The sequence below is a fragment of the Oculina patagonica genome, chromosome 2, assembly GCF_052425735.1.
Source record: "Oculina patagonica isolate OP01 chromosome 2, crgOcupat, whole genome shotgun sequence".
Lineage (NCBI taxonomy): Eukaryota > Metazoa > Cnidaria > Anthozoa > Scleractinia > Oculinidae > Oculina > Oculina patagonica.
The window spans coordinates 38188559-38211752 of record NC_135759.1 but is presented as its reverse complement, the minus strand read 5'-3'; the positions used below and the strand labels follow the sequence as shown (position 1 = coordinate 38211752).

Here is a 23194-nt window from a genome sequence, read left to right as displayed (position 1 = left end):
TGGGACAGGAGGTAACCTGTGATCAGCCGTTTTTCCCCTTGCAAAGATGAGAGAGGGAAAAAGAACACCTGATACATTTATTTAACCGGCCGCCAACCGCCCCCAAATTTAAATAAACTAAGGTGTCGTAGAACTGTCAAACCACTCTTTGTAGATGGCGGCAAATTCGGGACTCGGATTTCCACGAGGCGTGAAAAACGTCTGCAGAATAATTATTCATGTACAGCCTGTATTAAAACTTCGCCATGCTAAAATAAAAATGCTTTCAGTAGCAGGGAGAAATGACGCTCGCGAATATATATTTATCAGCGATAGACGCCGTCCCTTACAACTCACAAAAAAGGAATTTACAGATGAGCTGTTTCACGGCGCGGATAGCATCGTGTAGCTTTTAAGTAAACACTGTAAACATTCCAACACCTCTGGAATATTGTTTGGTGAATTTGTTTTCCCGAAACTCATTCGATGAACTGCAAAAACACTGTCACAAAAACAAATTATGCATTGTCGAACACTCTATCTGTTCTACATTCAGAGAACTACACTTGAAATTTGTCAGGGCTTCAGCTAACGTAGAAGAAAAATCATCCTTGAAATTTTAAACACGCTTCATCTAAGCCATTAGCACCAGCTTTTGACCGGAAGTCTCGTTGAAATACTACAGCCAATCAGTCCACACCGCTTCATTTAGTATTGTTTCTCGACCAATCAGAAGAAAAACCAGAATCCGGTTTTTTTACATACAATTCGACAAGTAAATGTATCATGCCCTCCTTCCCCGAATTGGTAAGTAGGGAGGGAGGGCATGATCTCAGGTTAGACAGGAGGGGGAGGCCGGACATAGGCTGGGCATTTGAACTTACAGTGTAGCTGAGACTTTCTGTTTTAAATGCTCAACCCCTGGGCATTATTTTGCGGATTTTCAAAAGAGTCACTAAACTTCAAAAAAATGTCGTTAGAATGTCCATCAAAATGGTCAAAAGTCCCAACTACAGGCGAAGTCAATAATATTGCTGTCAAATCCTTTGCCTATGACAGGCTTCCCCCTAGCAGCTTAATATATGTTGTGGTTTAAATTTATCTTTGGTTTAAATTTTTTCAAACCAAATTGATTTTTATTTCCCTTTTGTTGTGGATTATGATAATGATTACGAGACAATGAGAAATCAAAATCAAACTGGTTTGAAAAATTTTAAACCAAAGATAAATTTAAACCATAACATATATAATAATAATACATTATTCAAACACACAAATGGTCTTACACAAATTGTATCTGAAAAGGCGGACCATGAGGTCATCCCTATTTAGGTCCCCTAACTAAAATTACAATCTAAAATTTAAAAATTTAAAAATTTAAAAAAAGCATTACAATCTAAAACATTACAATCTAAAAGTTAAAATCTAAAACACTTTAACTATGATAGGTGCATAACCTAAATATATTAAAAAAAAAACACTGAATGCAATAGTCACATGACATATCTCCAGGGTCTGTCCATGGCTGCCACTACACAGGTAATAGGCTGTGCACATGTCACATGTGTTTAGGTCCTGGCCAGACTGTGGAGATGTGTCATATGCATGTGACCATTGCATTTAGTGGTTTATTTTACTGAATATATATGAATATGTGTTTTGACACTTTTTCAGCTTTCCATGTGTTTTGTGTGCTAATTAGCCTGTTTGTGTTTTAGATAAGAGTGCCAAATCTAAAAAGAGAGATGGTGGCACTCCTGATAAGATGAGCTCACCAGTTGGTTCTGCTGTGCACATTCCTGATGAATTGTGCACAGGACCATCAGTTGGGAAAGTTATCAGTGGTGATGACATTGATTCCCTTGCAATCAACATGGAAGAGCTCAAGAAGGTAAACATACAAGACTTTTCGTAATATATTATAATATCTACATAACTTTATGGTTACAGTAGTGCTCAAAATTACCTTTGCTTTATTTATTGGCAAAAAGTAAGTTGACAGGCCCTTCAAGCCTCGATCCTCAAGACTCCAGACTCGATCCTCGCGATTCTAAATTCGAGTGACTCAAACTTCAAGATACGAGGATCGAGCAATTTTTTGAATAATAAATTAGTATTTTAATTTAATAATAACACTACAAGCCTCTGACTAGTTACATTATATACATGTATAGTGTAAGAGGGCTGGCTATATTAAAAACAAAATATAGACTGAAATGAATATATAAAATTCATATATTTGTACTGCCGATATATACATTTTAAGCAAATGAAGGATCATCGCAGTAATGTACTCAACTTAAGCAGTTAAGAAAAGCAAGCCTGAAAAAAAAATTCAGGCTTGAACGGAAATCAAACCCATGACCTCTGCGATGCTAGTGCAGCGCTCTAACCAAATGAGCTATCAAGCCAACTGGGAGTACATTACTGCGATGATCCTTCATTTGCTTAAAATATGGACCATTAATAAAATATAAGTTTACAATGAGCATACAGTGGAACACAACCACCTTGTTATTATGGTCTTTATTTTGGCCTGAGCTAAAGCTATATGAGTCGCTTTTGTGATGTGGTTTCACTATATATTTTACAAGGCAAGCTTGCAGAACATGAATTCCAGTGTACTCTTTGGGCAAGTAGCTCTTAAATTTTTCTTGCTTGTGACAGTTTATCAATTAGCATTGAGAATTTGTTTGCTTAAAATTTAATGAAAGTTTACTGTACAAGCTGGGCCACTATATACACTGTACTGGTATTACTTGTGAATTCAGTTTTGCATGATGTTGACTTGTAACTGTCAGGAACTCTTTATGTTTATTTGTATGCTACATTATAAATTATTGCATACAGTCATGTAATATTACATGGAAATTAATACTGTCTACTATGTGTATATGAATAATTTACTAGGTACACCCCCCTAAGAGGCCATCCGTCCCTAAACCATCAACAACGGTTATGGTTCGTAAGACCCGGCTAAAGCAATCAGTGGAACAGAGCCAGCCACTGGGAAAGAGGTATTAAACAGATTAATTTACATGTAGTAGTGTTAAAATTATTAAATTTTTCACCCACAGTTCAATGACAGTTGAACCTGCCCCTTAACCCACACTTCACTATTTCAGTAACTGACAGCTTACTTTGTCTGAAAGAGTCCAAACTCCATTTCTTCCTCTGTAATACAGACATTCTTCATTGGGTTATATTCTCATTAAGTCTGAATATTTTCAGGCTCTCTTTTGCATATAGATCGATCTGCTTACATTGCTTAGTTTACATAACTGCAATTAAGATCTTTCATGCACTACATGTATATATCACTATTGTAAAAACCCGCAGATAACTGCACCTTTTTTCCAAAAATCTTTGCTCGAAATTGAATGTCTCCTTTTTGTCACACAAAAATTGATGGAAAAACCGTGTTTAATGAAGAAATAACTGTCATCAAATGCGAGAAAAAGATCAACCATATGTTAAAGATGGTGTTCATTATATTAAATGGGGTGAAATTGTGGGTAAGACTGAAGTATTTTCCGTTCCTGTCAATGTTTAGTGAGTTTACGTTCGGTGAAGAAGACTCCTGAAGACTCAACTAATTGGATTCTCTTTGATTTATTTTCCAAAAAACTTTTTTTCCAAAATTTGAGTTGCTAAACTCAGGGTGCAGCTTATCTGCGGGTGTTTACGGTAATTCTGTTTTAATATTAACCATGTTAATCCATTCAATAGTGTGACAATTGCACGGCCAGCTCCTCCAGATGCTCCTTTAGTGTCTACTCCACTTGTTGGTGAGTCAGCTTTTTATACCTTACATATTAAATAGATTGAGACAAGCCTAAAAGCAGAGCTCCCCGGTTATTTACTTTGCTTTTTCAAAAATCCAAATTTACTGACCAATAACATAAAAAATATAGCACTTGAGCCCACGATCCAATGTAAACTATCACTTGGTCAGCGGTAAACTTCAAAAAACATTCTACCTCAATGAGTTCTATATGTGAGCCCGCGATATGGTCATGTAATACTGGTCAGCGGATACCTTGTTTTGACAGCTGTCAATTGACCATGACACGAATGTCCAATATCAAAGATGGAAATCGTTGTCATCGCTAGGTGCACACGCCCGCGATCCATGCCGCTAGCCATGATGACCATGAGAAACCAAAAGCATGGGTCTGTTAATTTTCTATGGGTATGGGGCTCTGCTCTGCGGCCCTTTGGGCCGCTGGGAATTTAACAAGACAATCATGACAAAATACATGAACACACTAGTACACTGTAACAGTTATTGAGGGCATAAGCTTTAATGCTGATCTCCAATTAAGCCACTCATACCTTAGAACTCTGACTGCATTTGAAGAAGAACTTTAAAGATATTATCTGCCAACGATCCTTAATTAATCATTATGATTAGGAACTTTACATGTAAGAAGCAAATTATTTGCAAATTAAAGATCCTGGCAAAGATCTTTGGAAGATCTCTGATTGAAGATCTTGAAGATTGGCAAGATCCCTGAAAGGTTTTCACGAGGGTCAAATCACTGACAGGCTTTGATTTTTAATTTTATTACTTCAGGTACAACTGGTCCACTTTTTGATGAGGATGGACAAGTGTTAACTCATACAATTCTAGGCTCATGGGAAGACTTTCAGCAAGAAGCTATCAAAAGGGGAGACATTGAGGTACATGTAATATTGTCACTCATCATTATCAGTCAGTGCTCTTAATTTGTTATTGGTTTCTTTAAAAATTAAAATAATAAGAATACCTCTTAAAAAACATTCTCTGGTTGAAAAAATTTATAAAGATGAGATTTCAGCTACCAGTCTGTAGCCTTTGACAAACACATTGATCAAAGGCTATGGACTGGTAGCCAAAACCTTATCTTTTAAAATCTTTTCGACCAGAGAACGTTTTTATTTCTTTTTATATATGTTTTAGCCTAGTTAGTTACTCCTCTATTTTCAATAGTCAAAGAATACTTCTGTTTGTAAATGTACATGTATGTAATAGAAATTAACAATTGTAATTGTTGCAATATTGTATTTTTAAAAATACATTAGTACAGGGCGGGTGTACTTTTCTAGTATCTGTTTTATGTCACAGTATTCAAGTAAACATCTATTAAACATTCTACTTAAACATTTTTTCTACAGAATCTACCTCCATTTTCTGCTTACAAGGTAGGAATCATAAGTGACATTTAAATAATTTTCTGTATACATGTATATTTGTACATTGGTACATCTGCTAAATCCAGGGATTTTACAGACATATTTAGTAGATGAGTCAAATACCCAATAATATGATTTTCATAAGATGTCTCTTGGGTCAATTCTTCAAGAATTCTAGTAAATGTACATGTGTGCATGTGGGTGCTTGCACTTAAAACCATGTTGTACAAAAGTTGAATACTTTTTATTTGATTACCGGTATACAATGTATGTTGTTCTACCAATAGTTTGGCGCTGGCAAAGTAAGGCCAACAACGAAAGGTGCAAAAAAGGAAAAGAAGTTTTCCAGTCATGTTTGGCAAACAAGGGTAAGTTCAAGAAATTCTGCCCATTATGATTATACCGGCAAGTTACATAATGCATGCAGCCTTAATGTAACGAGTTAGAATGTATTCATGAATTTCGTGAACATTTTGTAAAGGAAGAGTAAACTTGTTTCTCATTCCCCTGTTTGTATTTTTATTGCATACATGACTGTATAATAATTATTTACTATATTAAGCACTTTGGAATTTAAAGAACACCCAAAAGTACAAGTTGAGGAACTCAGCTGATCTAGCTGCTGTTTCTCTTTTCTTTAGAGTTTTTGTTTTTGTTTAATTCTTAATCTTAAGTGCTCCTTTTTCTTTGCTCTTTAATTGAAGATAAATGAAAGTAATGCACTGACCAACTGGCAGAGACAGATGTTGCAAAGAAAGATGCAACAGCATCACCTGTCAAGTAAGTTGACAAGGAAGATTCACATTACAACAATGAAAACTCTACTTCCAAGTTAACTGTTTTCTAGACTGTTCACAGTCCCCTATTTTTCCATGAAGTCGTAGAGATCGATCGTTCAGTCCGACGGCTGCCATCTTGGTTCACAAATGTGAGCCAAAACTGGGGAGAGTGCAAAAACCCCGTGGATGGGGGGCGGGGCGAAAAAAAATAGGAAGACTGTAACAGCTTCACTCCGTCTTGTGTTCAAGGGGTGTGTCCGATTTTTGTCATCTTTTCTGCTCTCCCACCCCCATGCCCACTTTGCCCATTGCGCCGTTGTACTGTTGAAATGCTCGGAGATATTAGCTATGTTAAAAGCTACTCTACAATCTGAGGGTAAACAAAGTATTCACTTCACTTCACTTCACGCTATGAACATCCCACCCCCCTCTTCACCCATGGGGTTTTTGCACTCCCCAGTTTTTGCTCGCCTTTGTGAACCAAGATGGCGGCCCGTCAGACTGAACGATCGCTCTTTACGACTTCGCAGAAAAATAGGGGACTGTGAACAGTCTAACTGTTTTCTTAACAAACAGCAAGTGTACATGTGCATGTATTGTGTATAGATTTAGCCAAGCCTAATGGCAAAGCACCCTGGTTATTTACTTAATGCCCCTTATATTATGTACATGTACAGAATCTTAATTTACTCACCATTGACAGAAAAAAATATGACCCGAGCCAGCAATCCAATTGAAAAACCATTATTAAAAAATATGTGGCCTCAATGAGCTCTACACCTGACATATTGTCATGTGATACTGGTCAGGGGATACCTTGTATTGACAACTGTCAATTGACCATAACATGGACGTCCAATATCAAAGATGTAAGCTGACGTTAAAACGTTAACCTGTTTCTGGAGTATAACCACCATGTTGCGCCAGATGTTGCGCAATGCCATATGTGGTAGAGCACATGAGTACATTTTTAGTAATTAATATTTGCACTTATTGCTTAATCTTTGAGTGAAATCCATCTTTAGTTAATTGATGCACAGCAGTATGGAAAAAATGTCTTTTAAATACTGGTAATTGAACATGTACATACCGTATTTATTTGATTAAGTGCCCAACCTTGAATAAGCACCCACCCTAAAGGTAGGAAAAGTAAATAAGCACCCAGCCTTAAATACCAACCTTAAATACACCCTCCTCGCCAGACATCAAGAAGGCAGCACTTATATAGAGTTTGTTTATTGACCTTAGTGCAATTTGTTTGAAACTGACTAAGAACTTCTCAGAGACTTCCCTGAAGACCGAGTTTTTTAGTCTTTTGTTAGTTTTTTTTACAGAAACTTCTAAATGAACAGTTAAAATTCTGCTTTGGTACATCTTCAACTTCAATTTTCTACTTGCTGAAAATGGTGAAAATTTAATAAGCGCCCAGCCTCGAATAAGCGCCCACTCTCAATGTCCAAAAATTATATAAGCGCCAAGGGTGCTTAATCGAATAAATACGGTACACACAGTAATTCAGATCATACAATGTGCATGCAGACTGTTAATTTTAACTTTTTATTTTACTGGCCAGACGTTTTAAACACTTCAACAGACATGCTTGTAATGAATCAAAGTGAAGATTACAGGGAAACACAAGAGAACAGGTACATATAAAATACATATGTTGGGTTCCAGAAACAATTCATACCCATTCCGGGATATTATTAAGAAATTCAGAGGGTAGAAGGATTTCAAAACCCAGTGGTTATAAAGGAACTGAATCAGAACTTCCAGAGGTACACATGTCGAGGGGGTGGGTTTGGGTCTTTAAACTAATACACCTGCTGAGGGAATAGTCCAGTCAATCTGTGAAATTTTGTACGGGAAGATCAAACTAATTGCAACAGAATTTTTTTCACTTTCCTGAGGTTAAAAGAAGCTAGTTAAACAACATACTAAAAGTTCCCCAAAATTCACGAAGTGGAACACGGTTAAGATTTACCTTAAAATATGGCTCACTTCTACCACAGGACACCCAAGCCATGTAGTAATAAAACGTTATTTTATTTCAGGTCTATATTTGTTTATTCACTGTTTTTCTTTTGCTTTTGTCTTTTTGTAATAAAAAACCCCCAAAAGTACTGATTTGAGTATTTACAAGTATACAAATGGTGTTAAACTAGTGATACCACAGGGAACCCAATATAAAAATACTTTTAAAATTAAGTTTTGACAAAAAAATGTATGTATGTTTCATTCTATTAGTCTTTTACAGATACTATGTTATAAAAAGAAAACAATAAAAGAGCAAGAGTTGTTTGAAAATTAAAGTAACTAGCCAAATTATGGCAAAAGAAGCCCTTTTTAACTCGGAAAAGAGTTGTAGTGGGCGAAGTGAATTGATTCACTCCTTCCATCCTTCACTCGATTCCTGTAAACATAGGCACGCAATACGTGCAAGTGTTTTAAGGCCTCTAGAGAATTAGACCTGTCCTCTGATTACCTACGTATACATTTCTAGTTAAGTTGTATAATATTAACATGCCTAATTACCAGCCGAAATATTGTATTAATGCCAGTTTTCTTGAAATACCGTATTTATTCAGCTTTAAGCCGAGACTCTAAACGTTTGGTTTTTAGAAACAGTTTTCAATTTCTCACTCCATACCAACCAAAAAACTTGGCATCTATGCTGATAAGAGATAAGCATGAGCTTGCAGCAAAGGTTGTTAAAAGGTTTATTTTGGTAGACGTAATGGCAGTTATGCGAAAAAGTTGAACAAAAATTGCTATCTCTGTGAGAGTAGTGTCTCGGTTGGTGAAGGTACTGTCTGCTTTGTGAAAATTAAGTTAAAGACAGGCCTGCATGAAATCCCCGTGAACCTTTTGTGGTCGTGTCTCATTATTCAAATGCCTTCAAATTATATTTTTACTGATCGGCGGGTTTTAAAAATTTGTTTTCAGCAAAGGTTGATTTTGTGTAAGGCACCAATACTCTGGACAAAATTATCAGATCAGACATTTCAAGGTCGTAGTTTTTGTCACTGGCACGATCGTCTGGCATCTTTGGTGGTGCGATGATGCCCGGGAATGTTGTGATAATCTTCGACACCATTGGCGATAGATTACGCTCTTGTCGAATCCCGTCGAAATTACTGATTACGAAATTACTGATGACAAACTTTACACGAGTCTTACAGCCAATAACATCACGGCTTAACTGACCAATCAGCTTCAACGGACCAGACTTATAACATCATCGACTGACAACAACTTTTCACTTGACTCTGAAGATGACTTCCGCTCAGGTTGTCGAAACGTCAGTCACCAACAACAGTTCTTCTCAGAACTACTCTCACCCGGACGATCACACTATACGAACTACAAAAACATCTTTTCTTTCACAAACTATTCGTCGAATACCCTCTTTTTGTTCATCCTTAAGTGTTTTGTTGATAAAACTTTTGAGAGATTTTCTTAAAGCTAGAAAACTCGCTCTCTACTTCATTCCGCCTCTACGCGCGATATTTTGGGACCGGAAGTTACACTCGAACTCAATTAGCCAATTAGAATAGAGTTTAATGTTGCCTTTTGTTTCCTGACCAATCAGAAAAAAGTTTGGATTCTGGACTTTTTACAGACGACTCGACAAGTAATTGTATCAGGCGTTCATTTTTCCGTTGACTACACCGCCGCGAGAAAAATAATGCATGATCGCAGGTTAACTGCTCTCCTGCTTGCGGAGCATGCAGGGGAGTAAGCTGCACCAATGCAGCAGTTCTTGACCTTGCAGATGAGAATGGAGATGACACAGTGTAGTAACTTGTCAGTAGGCAGTGATTTAGCCAGCGTAGCTTGGCGTTCTAGTCAGTCGGGGAGAGCGAGAAATCGCGCGCGCGAGCAAAGCGACGGCGGAAGGCAGAAGGAAAGAAAGAACGCCAGCCGCCAGACGCCTCTTAAACGGGAGAAATCTTTTCACGTAATTATGCAAATGATACGCGTAATTTGTGAAGACCGGAAATAAAAAGGTGACGTGTTCTGTCAAACTCACGTGTGGTACAGGATGTACAAAATAAATAAACCCCGGGAAAGTTATCAGGCTAATATTCGTTTTTCTGTGGTACAAATAAGTATGGTAAAAGTTCTTTTGCTCTATTTTGGGGGGGCCATCAGCCACAGTTATGCGATTGTAACACTTATTTTACCATTTTTGTATAACTAACATTACAGTATCCTGTTTAATTTATTTCTATTGCATTTTTTGACAATTTTGCTAACTTGGGTGGCCTGTGGTAAATCCTCAAAATCTTTAATTCGAAATTTCGAGATGTTCCACTGAAGGAAATTTGGGGAACTTTTAGCACCTTACTAAGGTCGCTACCCTCTTTCAAATAGGGTTGAAAAAAATTCTGTTGCAATTAGTTTGATGTTAAACCATAGATTAACTGGACTAGAAGGGTATGAATATATTCTGGAATAACACATCAGTAATAATAGTTAGCCAGCCCACCATCCTGCCTACATGCCTGTGGACTTGCTGACCTACCCACCCACCCACCAAACCACCCACCAACCAGCCAACCACAAGCTACTTACATGTATCTTATTTTTAAACTTGCACTCGATGATTCTTTGTTACATGCAGGTCTTGTTTTTATTTGTTTTTTAACTCTAACAAAATAATACTGTCAATGTATTACCTGTAAGTACGAATAGATAAATAATCCATTTTTGGACACTTTTATAAAATAATTCTGCATCAATAATTGATTTTTCTGAATTACAGGTATGCCATTGACAGGTCAATTCCATCAATGGACTATGGAAAAGGATGTAAGTACAACTACGACTTAATTTACATTACTTTAGTCATGATATTGTGAGATAAACCCACTTGACTGACAGAAAAATGCACTAGCCCTGTCTTTACTGGATAGGATGTCTTTCCATACTGTTGTACATGTAATTTGGTGTCTAACAAGGTTTTACATGTAGTACCGGTAGACTATTTCTGAGTGTACAGTGTATATATATATGCTTTCTGATGATTTTTGTAGATCGTGTTGGAAGTGAGTTCTGGAAACAAGTGGAACCAATTGGAGATGATGAAACAGGGGTCAAGTAAGAAGTCTGATCCTGGCAGAATATTTAATAAGTGTTTTTTGTAATGCAGTCAGCCATCATTTTGGGTAATTGTGTGACAGTACTTGCAAAAGCAGGGTTGGAAACTAAAATTTCGGAGCACTAGCCATCTGGGCGAGTGACCGTCAAATTGTGCTCGCCCAGATCAATTTTCTCTCGCCCAGTCTCCTCCATTAAAGAAAGGAAAATTAAGCCCCCCTCCCCTAACAATTTTAATCACATTCGATACTCATTGTGCCACAGTGGTGGTCGATCATGATACAGACTGCAATCTATTTCTTGAATGAAAAATCGCCAAAAAAAGACCTTACTTCACAATTTAACCATGAGCATGCTTACTTCAAAAGTTGAAACGCAGTTTTTAATTTGATACGTCTTCCTAAATTCCTGTATGTTGCAAGCAAAGTGTCGAAATTGTAAAGAAAAAGAGGCGGGAAAATCAGGAAATAGCAATCTTGCTGCGTTTCGTGGACCGGTGGACGCTTACTTTGAAAACTATATTCTGGATATGAAAATAGTACTCGCCAAACCGGGCGAGTGATCCGTTATCCGTTATCACACTCCCCTGGGCGAGTGGGCGAGCGCTAATTTCCAACCCTGCAAAAGAAGAATCTCATATAAATGACTTGTATGAGTGCTTTGAATAACAATTGAATGTATAGTCATCGTTTTGTGTCATTTTTTTGGTTTTCAAGACTGAAATATGAGAAACAAATCTTTGTTCGTCATACAATAATTGTTATTGCAACACTTAAAAATGCAGTCAACATGTAGTACATGTACTTATAAACCTGAATCTATTCACTTACTTGTAACTTTGTGGCTGCATACATGCATGAAATATTGTATTCCCCCCTGGATCGCAGGGTTACCCCCAGCAGCATATTCGCCGGTTCGTATTTATTTATTGAGCTTTATATACACCTGGGTGGAGAGAGGCACTTTGAGAGGAAAGTGTCTTGCCGAAGAACACAACGGAGGACCCCAGCCAGGGCTCGAACCCGGGCCGTTCAACTTGAAGTCAGCGCGCTAACCATCAGGCCACCACGCATCCCTCATTTAGTCAGTGTTGCAGAGATATTGGGTTTGAAATTTGTCCTAGGCTACACTGCTTTATAACTGCAAATATGATCACCTCTTCAGATAATTTTTAAATAAAAGGATGGGTATGTTTTGGTTGTTCAAGAGCAGATAACTGTATATCTAAAATTTTAATAGTTGACTTCTGTTCTTATCTAGCATGACTTTAACACAGACTGAGCGTGGCTACCCTCCTGCAGTTGAACACATTGGAAAACCCATCTATATCAAAAATGAAATGGGTAGGTTAGGCTTTGTTTCTTGTGTGCATGTACATGTACATGCAATTCGCCCTGCTAGTGCAAGCCTGTTGGAATCAAACTCAGGCAAAAATGATCGATCACGGATTATTTTAAATGTTTCAAAGGAAACTTTACACATAACAGATTTTCGAGAGCAGATAATACTGTTTTAACTTCCAAAGATTATGAGTTTGTAAACTTTCTCTGTGAAATTGCTTCCAACGCCGCGCCCCATAAACAAGTGCAAAGCAAAGTTTAAGAACCGTGAGCGTGGAACACCGTAACTTGAATAATTTCTATTTTGCTGACGTCACTAAAACCAAGCGTTTTGGAGCGATCTAAAACGCATATTGCGCACGTTCCAAACGGTGAATTTTTTTAAAATTGGCACACGGGTAGGATTTTTCTAGTTTTCGCCCATATGCAAAAATCATCAAATTTTATCCCCACATTATTTATTCAGACAGAAGTAACCTCATGCAAATGTAACGACTTGTAGACTACCATATTGAGCCACTTTAAGGGTGCTTTTTCAAAGCAAACTGCAAATAAGAAGGAACAGGTTGTCAAGAATTTTCTTTCTTTTTCGTGGCTCTAACCTGGCAAGTGTCACAAATCACTCATTATAACAAAACAGTGTACATTGAAACCTCTTGAGCCATGCAGAAATGGATTCTGGAACCATTTACAGCAGAATTTTGTAAAGCTTCTAAGACCTATAATTTATGTTTTGTTGTGTAGGTATTGAGTGGTCCAATACACACAGGTCTGCATCAGTTCACTATCCATGGCAGAAGTCAACGTATCTTCAGGAGAGAACGAAACAGCTTCAAAATGTTCTACATGAGTTGGACCCACATCAGCCAGTAAGAACAATAATAATAACAGATCATTGACATTTTCCATATTCTTTTGTTACAAAAATTAATATTGTGGAGGAATTCCTCCTAAAATTTCGATGCTAGGAGGCTTGCGAACTTTGAGGATGCTCTGCATGGGAAATATTTCCGTTTTGATATAGTGGTGGAATGCGTACTCTCATGGGCTATATAGGTATGTGCCGTGGGATAGGATATGGTTTTTAAGGTTCTCAGTTCTTAAAAAGGGTGTCCCCCTTTTTTTGGTATATTGTGATCTTGGTGTGATCCTTTTATACGGTTCCTTTAACTTGTGTTAGCTAGAAGGACAGTACATACCGTATTTATTCGATTAAGCGCCCACCTCGAATAAGCGCCCACCCTAAAAGTAGGAAAAGTTAATAAGCGCCCAGCCTCGAATAAGCGCCCACCCCAACCCTCCTTCAAAAAATACTGAAGTGTACAAGAGGAGTACTTTGATTATTATTGAAATTGCGATTGAAATTGACTAAGTACTACTAAGAGACTTCCCCGAAACTTTCAATTAACGGTTAAAATTCTGCTTTGGAACATATTCACGTTTTATTATCATTCATTGTATTGTTGTAAAATAAACTTACTACTTGCGAGAAATGGCGAAAATTTAATAAGCGCCCAGCCTCGAATAAGCGCCCACCTCGAATAAGCGCCCACTCTCAAGGTCCAAAAATTTAATAAGCGCCCAGGGCGCTTATAATCGAATAAATACGGTATACGTCCAGCGAAAGGAAAAAGATGTGTTCAGTTAAAACTGAACTACGTTTTACTTTTCCATGCTACAGAAAAGAAATAAAAACGACCTGTACACACGATTCTTAGTATACATGTATAGGGTGTCATGTTTTGGGTTTGGGCGTTAAAAAGGTATCAATATAAATTCGATTTTCAATCCTTAATTAAAGAGGGTCAGAGTTTTAATTAGGCGGTACACACCTATCTGAAATTTACTGGAGTACTTCTACCCCTCCCCCCTGGGTGAACGAGGATGGGTACGACCAAAGACGATTGCTCAAGACGGACTACGAACAACAAACAACAACATTGTGGCCAACTTTGCTGACTTTGCAGTATTTGCAAACTGTGACACAGCTACTCTAAGCTTCATGCTGAATAAATGTCTTGTATTCTCTTGAATAGTACATTGACGAGCTTGAAGTGATTGGAACAAACCATCCTCAACATTCATCCAAGTTTGACATGATGTCCGTAGTACAGGAGGAAGAGGAGAGTGAAATACTGGATGAAAGCATGAGTGAAAGGTCAGCATCTCCTTACTGTGTTGCACACATTTTTTGAGATTTTGATTAGGAGAGTTAGTTCATGTCAATAAATCTTCTCTGTCTGACGTGATCAGGCCGTTGTGAGATAAGGCAACAAAAAAGTTAGTAAGGATTAAAAGTGGCAAAAACTAAATAAAGAGCATAAAGAGTTGAAATGGAGAATACACATTTTCTGACGCATAGCTACTAGATAGAAATTTTAACGCATTAGGCTTTATCAATTATTTTTATTTCTGTCGCAAAAAAAAATTGCTAAATCATTTACCACCATAAAATCCACTTTATGGTATACTTTTAGTGACGTCGGTCGTACCAGCCTGCGAGCAGGCTCCCTTGTCGCGGTATAGGTCGGGAAGAAATCGGCAATCACAGCGAGCCGGGAAAAAAAGCGGAAACCGATCGCGTTCTAGCAAGATCTTCCAACCCAAAGACTAATATTTCACGAATAAGAAATCAATGTTAATTTGATTTGTTTATTTCTAGGGACCCTCTTGCAAACATTGCTGATGTTGTACCTCAGCCCATATTTGGACCCTCGTTATCCATTGGTGGACACACGGCCCAGTGGAATGGACCCAGGACTGGGAGCAATGGACAATTAGGCGTGGATTCCCGCGTGATATTTGAGGCCAATGTTGGAGACAGGGTCACCTCTCATTTAAATATATGCAATGATGGAACGACGGCCATATACTTCTCCTGGAAGGTACCGTATGAGAATACCTTTAGAAGTGAATTTTTGTCTTGGAAGTGAAAAAAATATAGAAAAAATATAACACTGTTTTTGTTACTGTTGCTCAGTGTTGTAAAATGTATACACGTGCGTTCATTTTATTTGTTAATGAACTGCAGTGCTCGACACTAACTTTTTTGGATACTAGGCAATGGGCTAGTAAGTACAAATAATCACTTGCCCACCCTCCCAAAAAATAAAATTAGAAAACCGAGTATAAATCAGCTTATCCCTAAGCTAAACTCTCAGAGTCCACTTAAGTACATCTTTCCTCCATTGAATCGCAGCAACGGATATGCTTTCTTCCAACTTGGTTGAAAATTTCTTGACCGCTGATTGCACTTCTTTTTCTCTTCATGCTGTGTGTGGTCCTTTGGTGAACAATGTTAATCTGGCTCAGGATAATCGGCCCTCGAAGGTCGTTACAAAAAGCTTGAAACCTCCTTCATGCTTGCGGTGACACAGTGACTGCTCGCGCGAAAAAATCCAAGATAGTGGACCTATGCTGGCTCTCACCCAGGTCTCTTGTGAATGACATGGAAGCGAGGACGGAGGGCCTTTTCCAAGATGGCGTCACGTTTGCGAGTCAATCGTAAAACCCATACGTTACGATATGGATCGAAAGCCCTCTGGTTTTAAATTGCTCAAGCTATGGAAACTAGATCCTGATGGTGGTTTCTAGCAGAAATACTTCCCAAGTTAAAGAGTTGTAGTTAATTTATTTTTCCACGAAGCCAACTAGTCTAGGGGCTAGTAGGAGCGTACTTTCACTAGCCCAGCATGAAGTTTTACTAGTCCATCGCTAGTGTACTAGCGTTAGTGTCGAGCACTGGAACTGGGCAAAAAATTAAATGGACAAATGACATTAATGGTTCGCACACTGTTCATCTATTTTAGAATTAATATAATAAGGATTAAAAAATTGTATGTTATACGTGTAGGCTTTAACAGGTTTTTATGCTCTGCGTCTTCAAGTCGGGCTCATACATTTGTAAACAGTTTTTTTTCCAGACGTCAGTCTAACGTAATCAGAAATAATGGGGTATTTTTAGTAATATATATCAAACAAGACAGACAGTGTTTCGTCACATTTCAAAACATCGAGAGGGGGTTAACGTTGTAAATGCGACACGCAATGGAACATTTTTGACAAAATTCGAGGTGTTCGGAAATGTGATGTAACGAGTTTTTTGATATATTATCTGTCTCAGTCGAAACTAAAATAAACGAGTAAACGACGCTACGAAAACCGTACAATTCTTTATTAATTCGACTTTTACCAACAGAAAATACCACGGCCCAATGCGCTGGGTACAAAGCTCGCAGGTCAGACTCAAAGGTTTTACTTTGACACCAAGAGTGGCGTGATTCTGCCGGGGGATACTTTAAAGTTCCCATTTGTATTCAAGTCCCCCAATGCTGGGATCTTCACAGAGACGTGGGAACTAATGACAAGACCTACACTGTGTGGTGGTGCCCCTATAAGAATCACTCTAAGAGGTAAAGAAGTTTGTTTTGTTTTTGTTTGCGCAGCGTTTGTTTTGAAGTTTGTGTGTGAAAATTGGACCCAAGAAAGCGGAGCTTAAAACGTTGAATGAAAAATAGGTTATGGACGAAGCAAACTTTAGACGGGAATATAAACAGAACTTTGGTTGCTCGTCTGTGTGCATTGCTTGTGCATTTATCTTGCAATTTTTTTCACAGTCTAAGCATTTAAAGGAGAATAGGAATTATTGAGAGAGTTTAAATACTGAAGGTTCTCTGGGAATCTCTTCCATTTATCAATCTTCATATAAGATCTAACCTGAAATATTTTCTGAAGCATTTCAGTTTGACACTACAGGGTCCATGAATCCGGTACACACATACGTCCGATATCGTTAGCACTGAGTGTCTATATTAGCTACCTCCCTTGTATGAATGTTGATCTACTACCGGCTGCCCCTTGCATTCTTTTTTCCCCCCGAAAATTCCTCGCCAATTTCTCACGCGCAAATTGCATTTATTTATCGTCATTGTTAAGGTGTGGCAGTGGAGGATGACATCTACAAGGAAGCCAGACAACAAATTGAGCAGGAACTTGCTCACAGGGAGGCTGTGGAGACTGCGACAAGACTTCTTGATGAGATCCTTGAAGGTGTTCGTACCCCAGAAAGAGCCAGATCGCCTATGGATGCTTATATTACCGTAAGTGGGATCAGTGAGGTGATAAGGGAGGGGATCGTGAGCTGATCATAGGGAGCAGTGATAGAGTTTGTGTATGAAAGATTTACTTAAGGGACTTCTATTTCTACAATTTAAGTGAACCGTGTCATTTTGTTTACATAGGAACAACCTAAATTTTTACTGTATTTTACCTTTAGGTTTTAGTTGTTTTATGTATATGTTTACTTTTTATTGTTTTTTAATTAAATTCCTGTAAAGCGCTTTTGATCAGTACATGTAAAAAGCGCTATATAAATTATTAAATTATTATTATTATTAAACGTCTTTTAAAACAAGACTAAATGCTTAGTATTTAATAGCATGTGACCGAAGTTTTTGTGCAATATTCCTTTCCCGTATCTGCATCAGTTTAGGAGTTTGTTTATTTTTATAACCATTCGTATATTATCCTGTCCAGACCCCAGGCCATATGTAGTGGTAGATGTTTATAAACAATGGTAACATTATAGCATATGGTAAATTCTTCATGTTCTTAAGGTATTTCTGTATGTTTTATATTTAGGAAGAGGAAATCTTCGGAAGAGCAAACCAAGGGGTGAGAATTTTCATTTTTTCAAGCATCTGTTATAATAAACAGAGTCGTTATTAGTCAAACTATTTAGGAGACTGCGTATCAAGGAAATCTGACGAACTACTTCTAAAACGCTGTTTTTTATACCTTATCAAGTCGATATTTGATACGGCGGACGTTTTCAGATGCTTGCTGGCACGGTACAACTAAACACTATTAAAATAAATATTTTGTAAATCGCGTAAGGATTAAGATCTCATAGATTCCATTTTTTTACAGATGTATTTCCAGGACGAGGTTGTTCAGGAACTGAAGCAAATTTACGCACAGCTTGAAGAGGAGGAAGACTGGGACCTGTCGCTACAATCTCTTCAACAGGTAACCCAGGATGTTCCACAAGTATAAAATCTACTCCACAGGATTCCCATCCATTATTCGGTTTCAGCGCGTAACTTCACGTAACCCATTAGAAATCCTGTAGCAAAAGAAAAAACTGAGCTTTATTTCGTTGTACTGGCATTCTTACTCATCAGTGCTCTTTCGTTATTGGAGGGAACAAGGTTAACAAATTCGGCATTAACCATGCGACTTGGTGTATTTTGTCATATCTCTGCGGATAGCTCTTTTAGAGTCGTTTTCAAACTGTTGGGCTAAAACGATGACGTCATCGCTAAAAATGCATTTGTTTTATAGCACGTCCTTTATTTGCATTTTGACCGCTTTTAAATGACCTTTTTGCAACTTGTGCGCACTTTCAAGTTACCTTGCGAGTCCGCTTGGCCACCCAACGCAAATCTGTATGCAAGTTAACTTGTGACTACTTGCGACTGACTACATGTGCATCCATTTGGCCAGGCCTTAACTGTAAGGACGTTAAAAAAATGTACATCTTCTTTTTGCATGTGTTGAGCTTAGTTTATACTCGTATGGCTCATTAATTCCCTATGCAATATGCCCTTAGGTTACATTCCAAGCTAGCCTGCGAACAGGCTCCCGAGTGGGGTTTCCGCGAGCCAAGCGAGCGGAAGAGCGGAGCCTGAGGGGGAGTACGGGAGCCTGTTCGCAGTCTAATTCCAAGCTTAAGGCTGTTGCAGCTGATTCTTCAAAAGGTTTCTAATCATAACTTGATTTATTGATTGTTGTAGAAAATCATGTGCGTTGAAGATGAAGATCAGCGAGATAGCTTGCTACAGACGCTGAACAGTTCTATATCCACCTTGTCGTTCCCACCAATGACACCCGTAAAACACGCCATGTATGCAGCAGGGTGAGTCCTCTGTTTATGTGCAAATGAAAAGAAAAAATTGTTGCTTGCTGTTATATAAATCGCTTACTGTCATTTGCTTGAGCCTGGGAGCCCTGTGTCAGACCCTTAGATGGTGGCAAACAGGTGAAGTGTTACGCGATGCTAAAAGGAAAGTGACCTGTGACATGTTTGAACTGAACCGCCAGTGAGGTAAAGTCTTTTGTTTGTTGTTAGGTATCAACTGCTCTGTGAGCTGGTGGACAGCATTGTGGGTCAGGCCAACATGATCAGATCTATTCTTGGTCTTCCTGAGAGAGAGCTCGTCGAGGATACGTCACAAGAAGAAGGTAAGAGCCCTGTGTTACTGTATAGCAAGCCACAAGCCCAAATGGGAATAGGCCTTGTGCATGATAACGTCATATGCTGAACATTCACCACCAAGCCTCGTTTACGTAAATTATTCTCAACTATCTGCCACTTTCATGCAGTTTTCACGTGGGTATTGTTTTAATCTTTGCTGCTTTGGGAATTTGTTCATGATAAAATTTACAAGTTTGCACTTCGAAAGCTAGACTTGTTGGTGTAACTAGCCAGTTTGACGTAAATATGCATAAGGGTTATTGTTCCTACCTTCACAAACAATGTTGTGGCTGAATATTTTCTAACTGTTAAGCTTCATGTTTATTAACGGCACTTCTTTTTTTTTCGCGCTAGTGAAGACTTGATAATCGCTTAGTTTTACTCTGGTCTTATTTCTGATTCTACTTGTTGCTTCTTCTTCTTTTTTTTTTTGTTTTAACCAGTTGACAAACGACTACGTAAAGGAACAACTTCTGAAACGAAAGCTGCAGAAAGCAGGAAGGGAGACAAAAAAGACAAGAGGGGAGGCAAGCTCTCTGAAACTGTAAGTTCATTTTCTGCCTCTGTGGAGTTACGGAGCTTCTCTCAACGTTTTTCGTTTTAACTTATAACTTTGCGGTTCAACGTGAATTGATTGATTGATTGATTGATTGATTGATTGATTGAAATAGTTCGTGACTTTAATAACGCGCATTAAAGTGTAGACAGATCAATTTTATTTCCCAACAGATGACAATTAGAACATAATCCTTGTCGTGACAAATGAAAAGTGTCCGTTGTCCGTATCAACCGGTGTCCTTATTAAGCCAATGTAACAGAAGATAAATGAGAAAAGCTAATGTAACAGAAGCTAATGTAAGAGAGAGATATGAGCTTTTCATCGGCACAACTAAATCTGTCCGTAATGAGCGGGTGTTTATTGGCGGGGTCCTACTGTAGTAAGTATTTTTTTAACCAAGAAAATTGTGACTTTCAGAGTCCAGAACCTCATGAAGATGGTTATTCTTCACCAGATCTCGACCTCTTTGTTAGTAATACCTTAACATAATCGTATTGTCCTATTCCAACTTGAAAAAAAAGCCGCTCTGAATATACAAAGTAGACCCGAAGCAGTCTAACGTGAACAAACAATGCGCCAAGCGAAGCTGGAGTGACCCAGCTGAGCTAGGGAAGCAAGACAGATTTTGCACTCCTAATATGAATGGTGGGCTTGAGGCGTTTTCGTCTTTACCTACTGTTTTCTGCAATTAAAACTGCACGGCTAATAGTGCACTCACTTTCCTCATATTCGATGTGAAAAGTTCAAAAGACAAATTTTACGGAATTTATTTGATATCTACATTTTGCTGTTTGTTTGCACCCGTGAACTGGTGGTCAATCCTTAAGTTGTATTTATCTTAATCGTGTTTTTTTTTATATCATTTGTTGTTTTATTTGTTAGGATCGCCCAAGTTCCACACAGCGCTCCAAGTTATCGGCAAAAAAGTCTGGAAGAGGTATGTATTTTTTCATTGAAAACAATAAAGTTTCGTAATTTAAAATGATTTTGTTTCACACATCAATTCTGGCAGGAAACGGGTTTTACAGCGCACCAATGCAAAATACAGCGTTCATCCTGTATTAATTTTTCTGATCAACTTCAATAAGAAACAAACAAATACTCACACTTGACACCAGCGTAACATAAACATTCCCTTTTCTTTCCGTGATCCTGGGGAGGGAGGGTTATGGTTATGCATTGGTATGGTATATCGACCCACCCTTCCCCCCAGGGTGGGTACATTTATGGTTTCTCGCAGGCTAATCATTAGCGCTCTTTTCTCTAGGTACCAGTACACCTTCCTCGCAGTCTAAATCAGCCCTCAGTGAAACGGCAGCAGAGAGGACTGGGGTAAGGCCATGTTCAGTATTTTTTACTCATTGCACCTCATTTCTTAAAGGTAACTGGATTACAGTGAAATCCCGATTTGGAACCTCCAAGCGATTGCAAATTGGTTCGAGAAATTGGGGAGATCGGGAAATCTTAAGCAAAATTGCAGTGCTTGACTATCCAATGGAAACGACTTTTTGTTCGAGTTATCCGATGGTTCGAGAAATCGAGTGTTCGATAAAACGAGATTCCACTGTAGTTCTAAGTTGCTGGTTAAATGCTCTCTCTTCTGTAGAGTCTCCCCAAGGAATTATATTTTTAACAAAATAACGTTACGATTGCTATGGCGGTGACGTCACGGGATTATTTGGCGAACAGTCGCTCACTACCTCGTTTCCAGGATCTTGCTTTCGCGCTCGGCATAAGTCCACTAGTCTACATCCTTATTCCCAGAAGTTATCTATTTTTATTTCCCAATCAAATTTGACCGCGAAGTCGCGAATTGACGGAGCGAGAACAACTTCTGTCGCCCCCTTTACCACCACCGTTTTCTCGTTTATAATGGAAGAAAGAAGAAAAACACCTATGGGAACAGGGAACAAGTCGCTCTTTACTAATTAATTTCCCATTAAACACTTGTTAAAGAGAATATGATATTTTCATAAAATTTTGCTCTTTGATCTGTTTTAGACTCCGGCCAGTGTAGATGGCTTGACAGTTGACAATGCTGCTGACCCGGTGTTAGAAGCAAAATACAGAGAGAAGCTTTTCACTCAGGTATGATGCTTCTATGAAAGCGTTAAATTGATATATTAACACTTACAGTGTTGCCTTTTCATTGGTATTTTCCAAAAAAAAAACTGTGTTCAATTTTGTGTTCACTTTGACTCTCCAATCGACTCCCATAATAACTTACAATAACTACACAAAACAAGACCATCAACGCTGCCAAAATTTCGCGTATTTAAGATGCGAACCGTAGTACGAACAAAAGCTGCACACAACCCAAAAAATTGAACAAAGCAAACTATATAAACTTACTCATGCCGTAAGAGTTTGGTTTGGCTCATGACAGGGCCGGAGAATTAGGAACGTTCTATGTTATTGTCGATAGAAAGGTGAATTGAAATATTTTTTATGTTTTGTTTGTTTAGGCTTATGCCCTTGTGGTGGATGCGTTTGACAGGATGGACATAGTTTTTGATGACATTAAAACTGCGGAATTAAAGTTATCACAGTAGAGGGCTTGCTACCTAGCAACAGGGAATCAGCTGTATTTATATCAAGTCTTGTTAATAAAGCAAAATGAAATACGTTGAAAAAATTGGTGTCATTACTTAATTAATTTTCTATATTCTACAAATGAGGTTATGATATTGGTGATATTGAGCTACGAGGCCAGACTCATTCCCAGTCTCTCCTGAGATGGAGTTGACGGCTAGAACGCATTGCATCAAGGGAGCCAGCCCCACAACCTTACCATGACATCATTTCTCTCTGGGAACGAGTCTGCTACCAGGCCATGAAATTACCCTTACTTCAACCTTGCTGGAGGGCAAGCTGCGCTCTGGGACATCCGAAACAAAGAAAAATTCAAGCATGAATGGTTAAAGTCGCTTTGTTTTGGATGTCCCAGTTCGTTGCTTGCCCTCCAGCAAGATGTTGTTTTGAACCATGCGACCGTTAGCTGCAA

General features: G+C 38.4%; 2 protein-coding genes across 3 annotated transcripts in view; both read left to right on the top strand.

The window, feature by feature from the left end:
- Positions 1-23194, top strand: part of LOC144644613 (uncharacterized) — a 64984-nt gene that overhangs the window by 17185 nt on the left and 24605 nt on the right. The gene's annotated exons all lie outside the window — the stretch shown is intronic.
- Positions 1699-22825, top strand: LOC144644610 (MYCBP-associated protein-like). Its single transcript, XM_078504131.1, has 25 exons — positions 1699-1870; positions 2890-2996; positions 3709-3767; positions 4556-4662; positions 5137-5163; positions 5442-5522; positions 5859-5934; positions 7507-7579; positions 10702-10748; positions 10973-11036; positions 12297-12379; positions 13121-13245; positions 14413-14534; positions 15039-15261; positions 16575-16788; positions 17312-17475; positions 18017-18049; positions 18305-18403; positions 19171-19292; positions 19506-19618; positions 20075-20175; positions 21073-21127; positions 21458-21522; positions 22192-22278; positions 22656-22825. Exons 1-25 carry the CDS (start codon positions 1745-1747, stop codon positions 22740-22742), a joined length of 2460 nt encoding a protein of 819 aa, XP_078360257.1. The 5' UTR covers positions 1699-1744; the 3' UTR covers positions 22743-22825.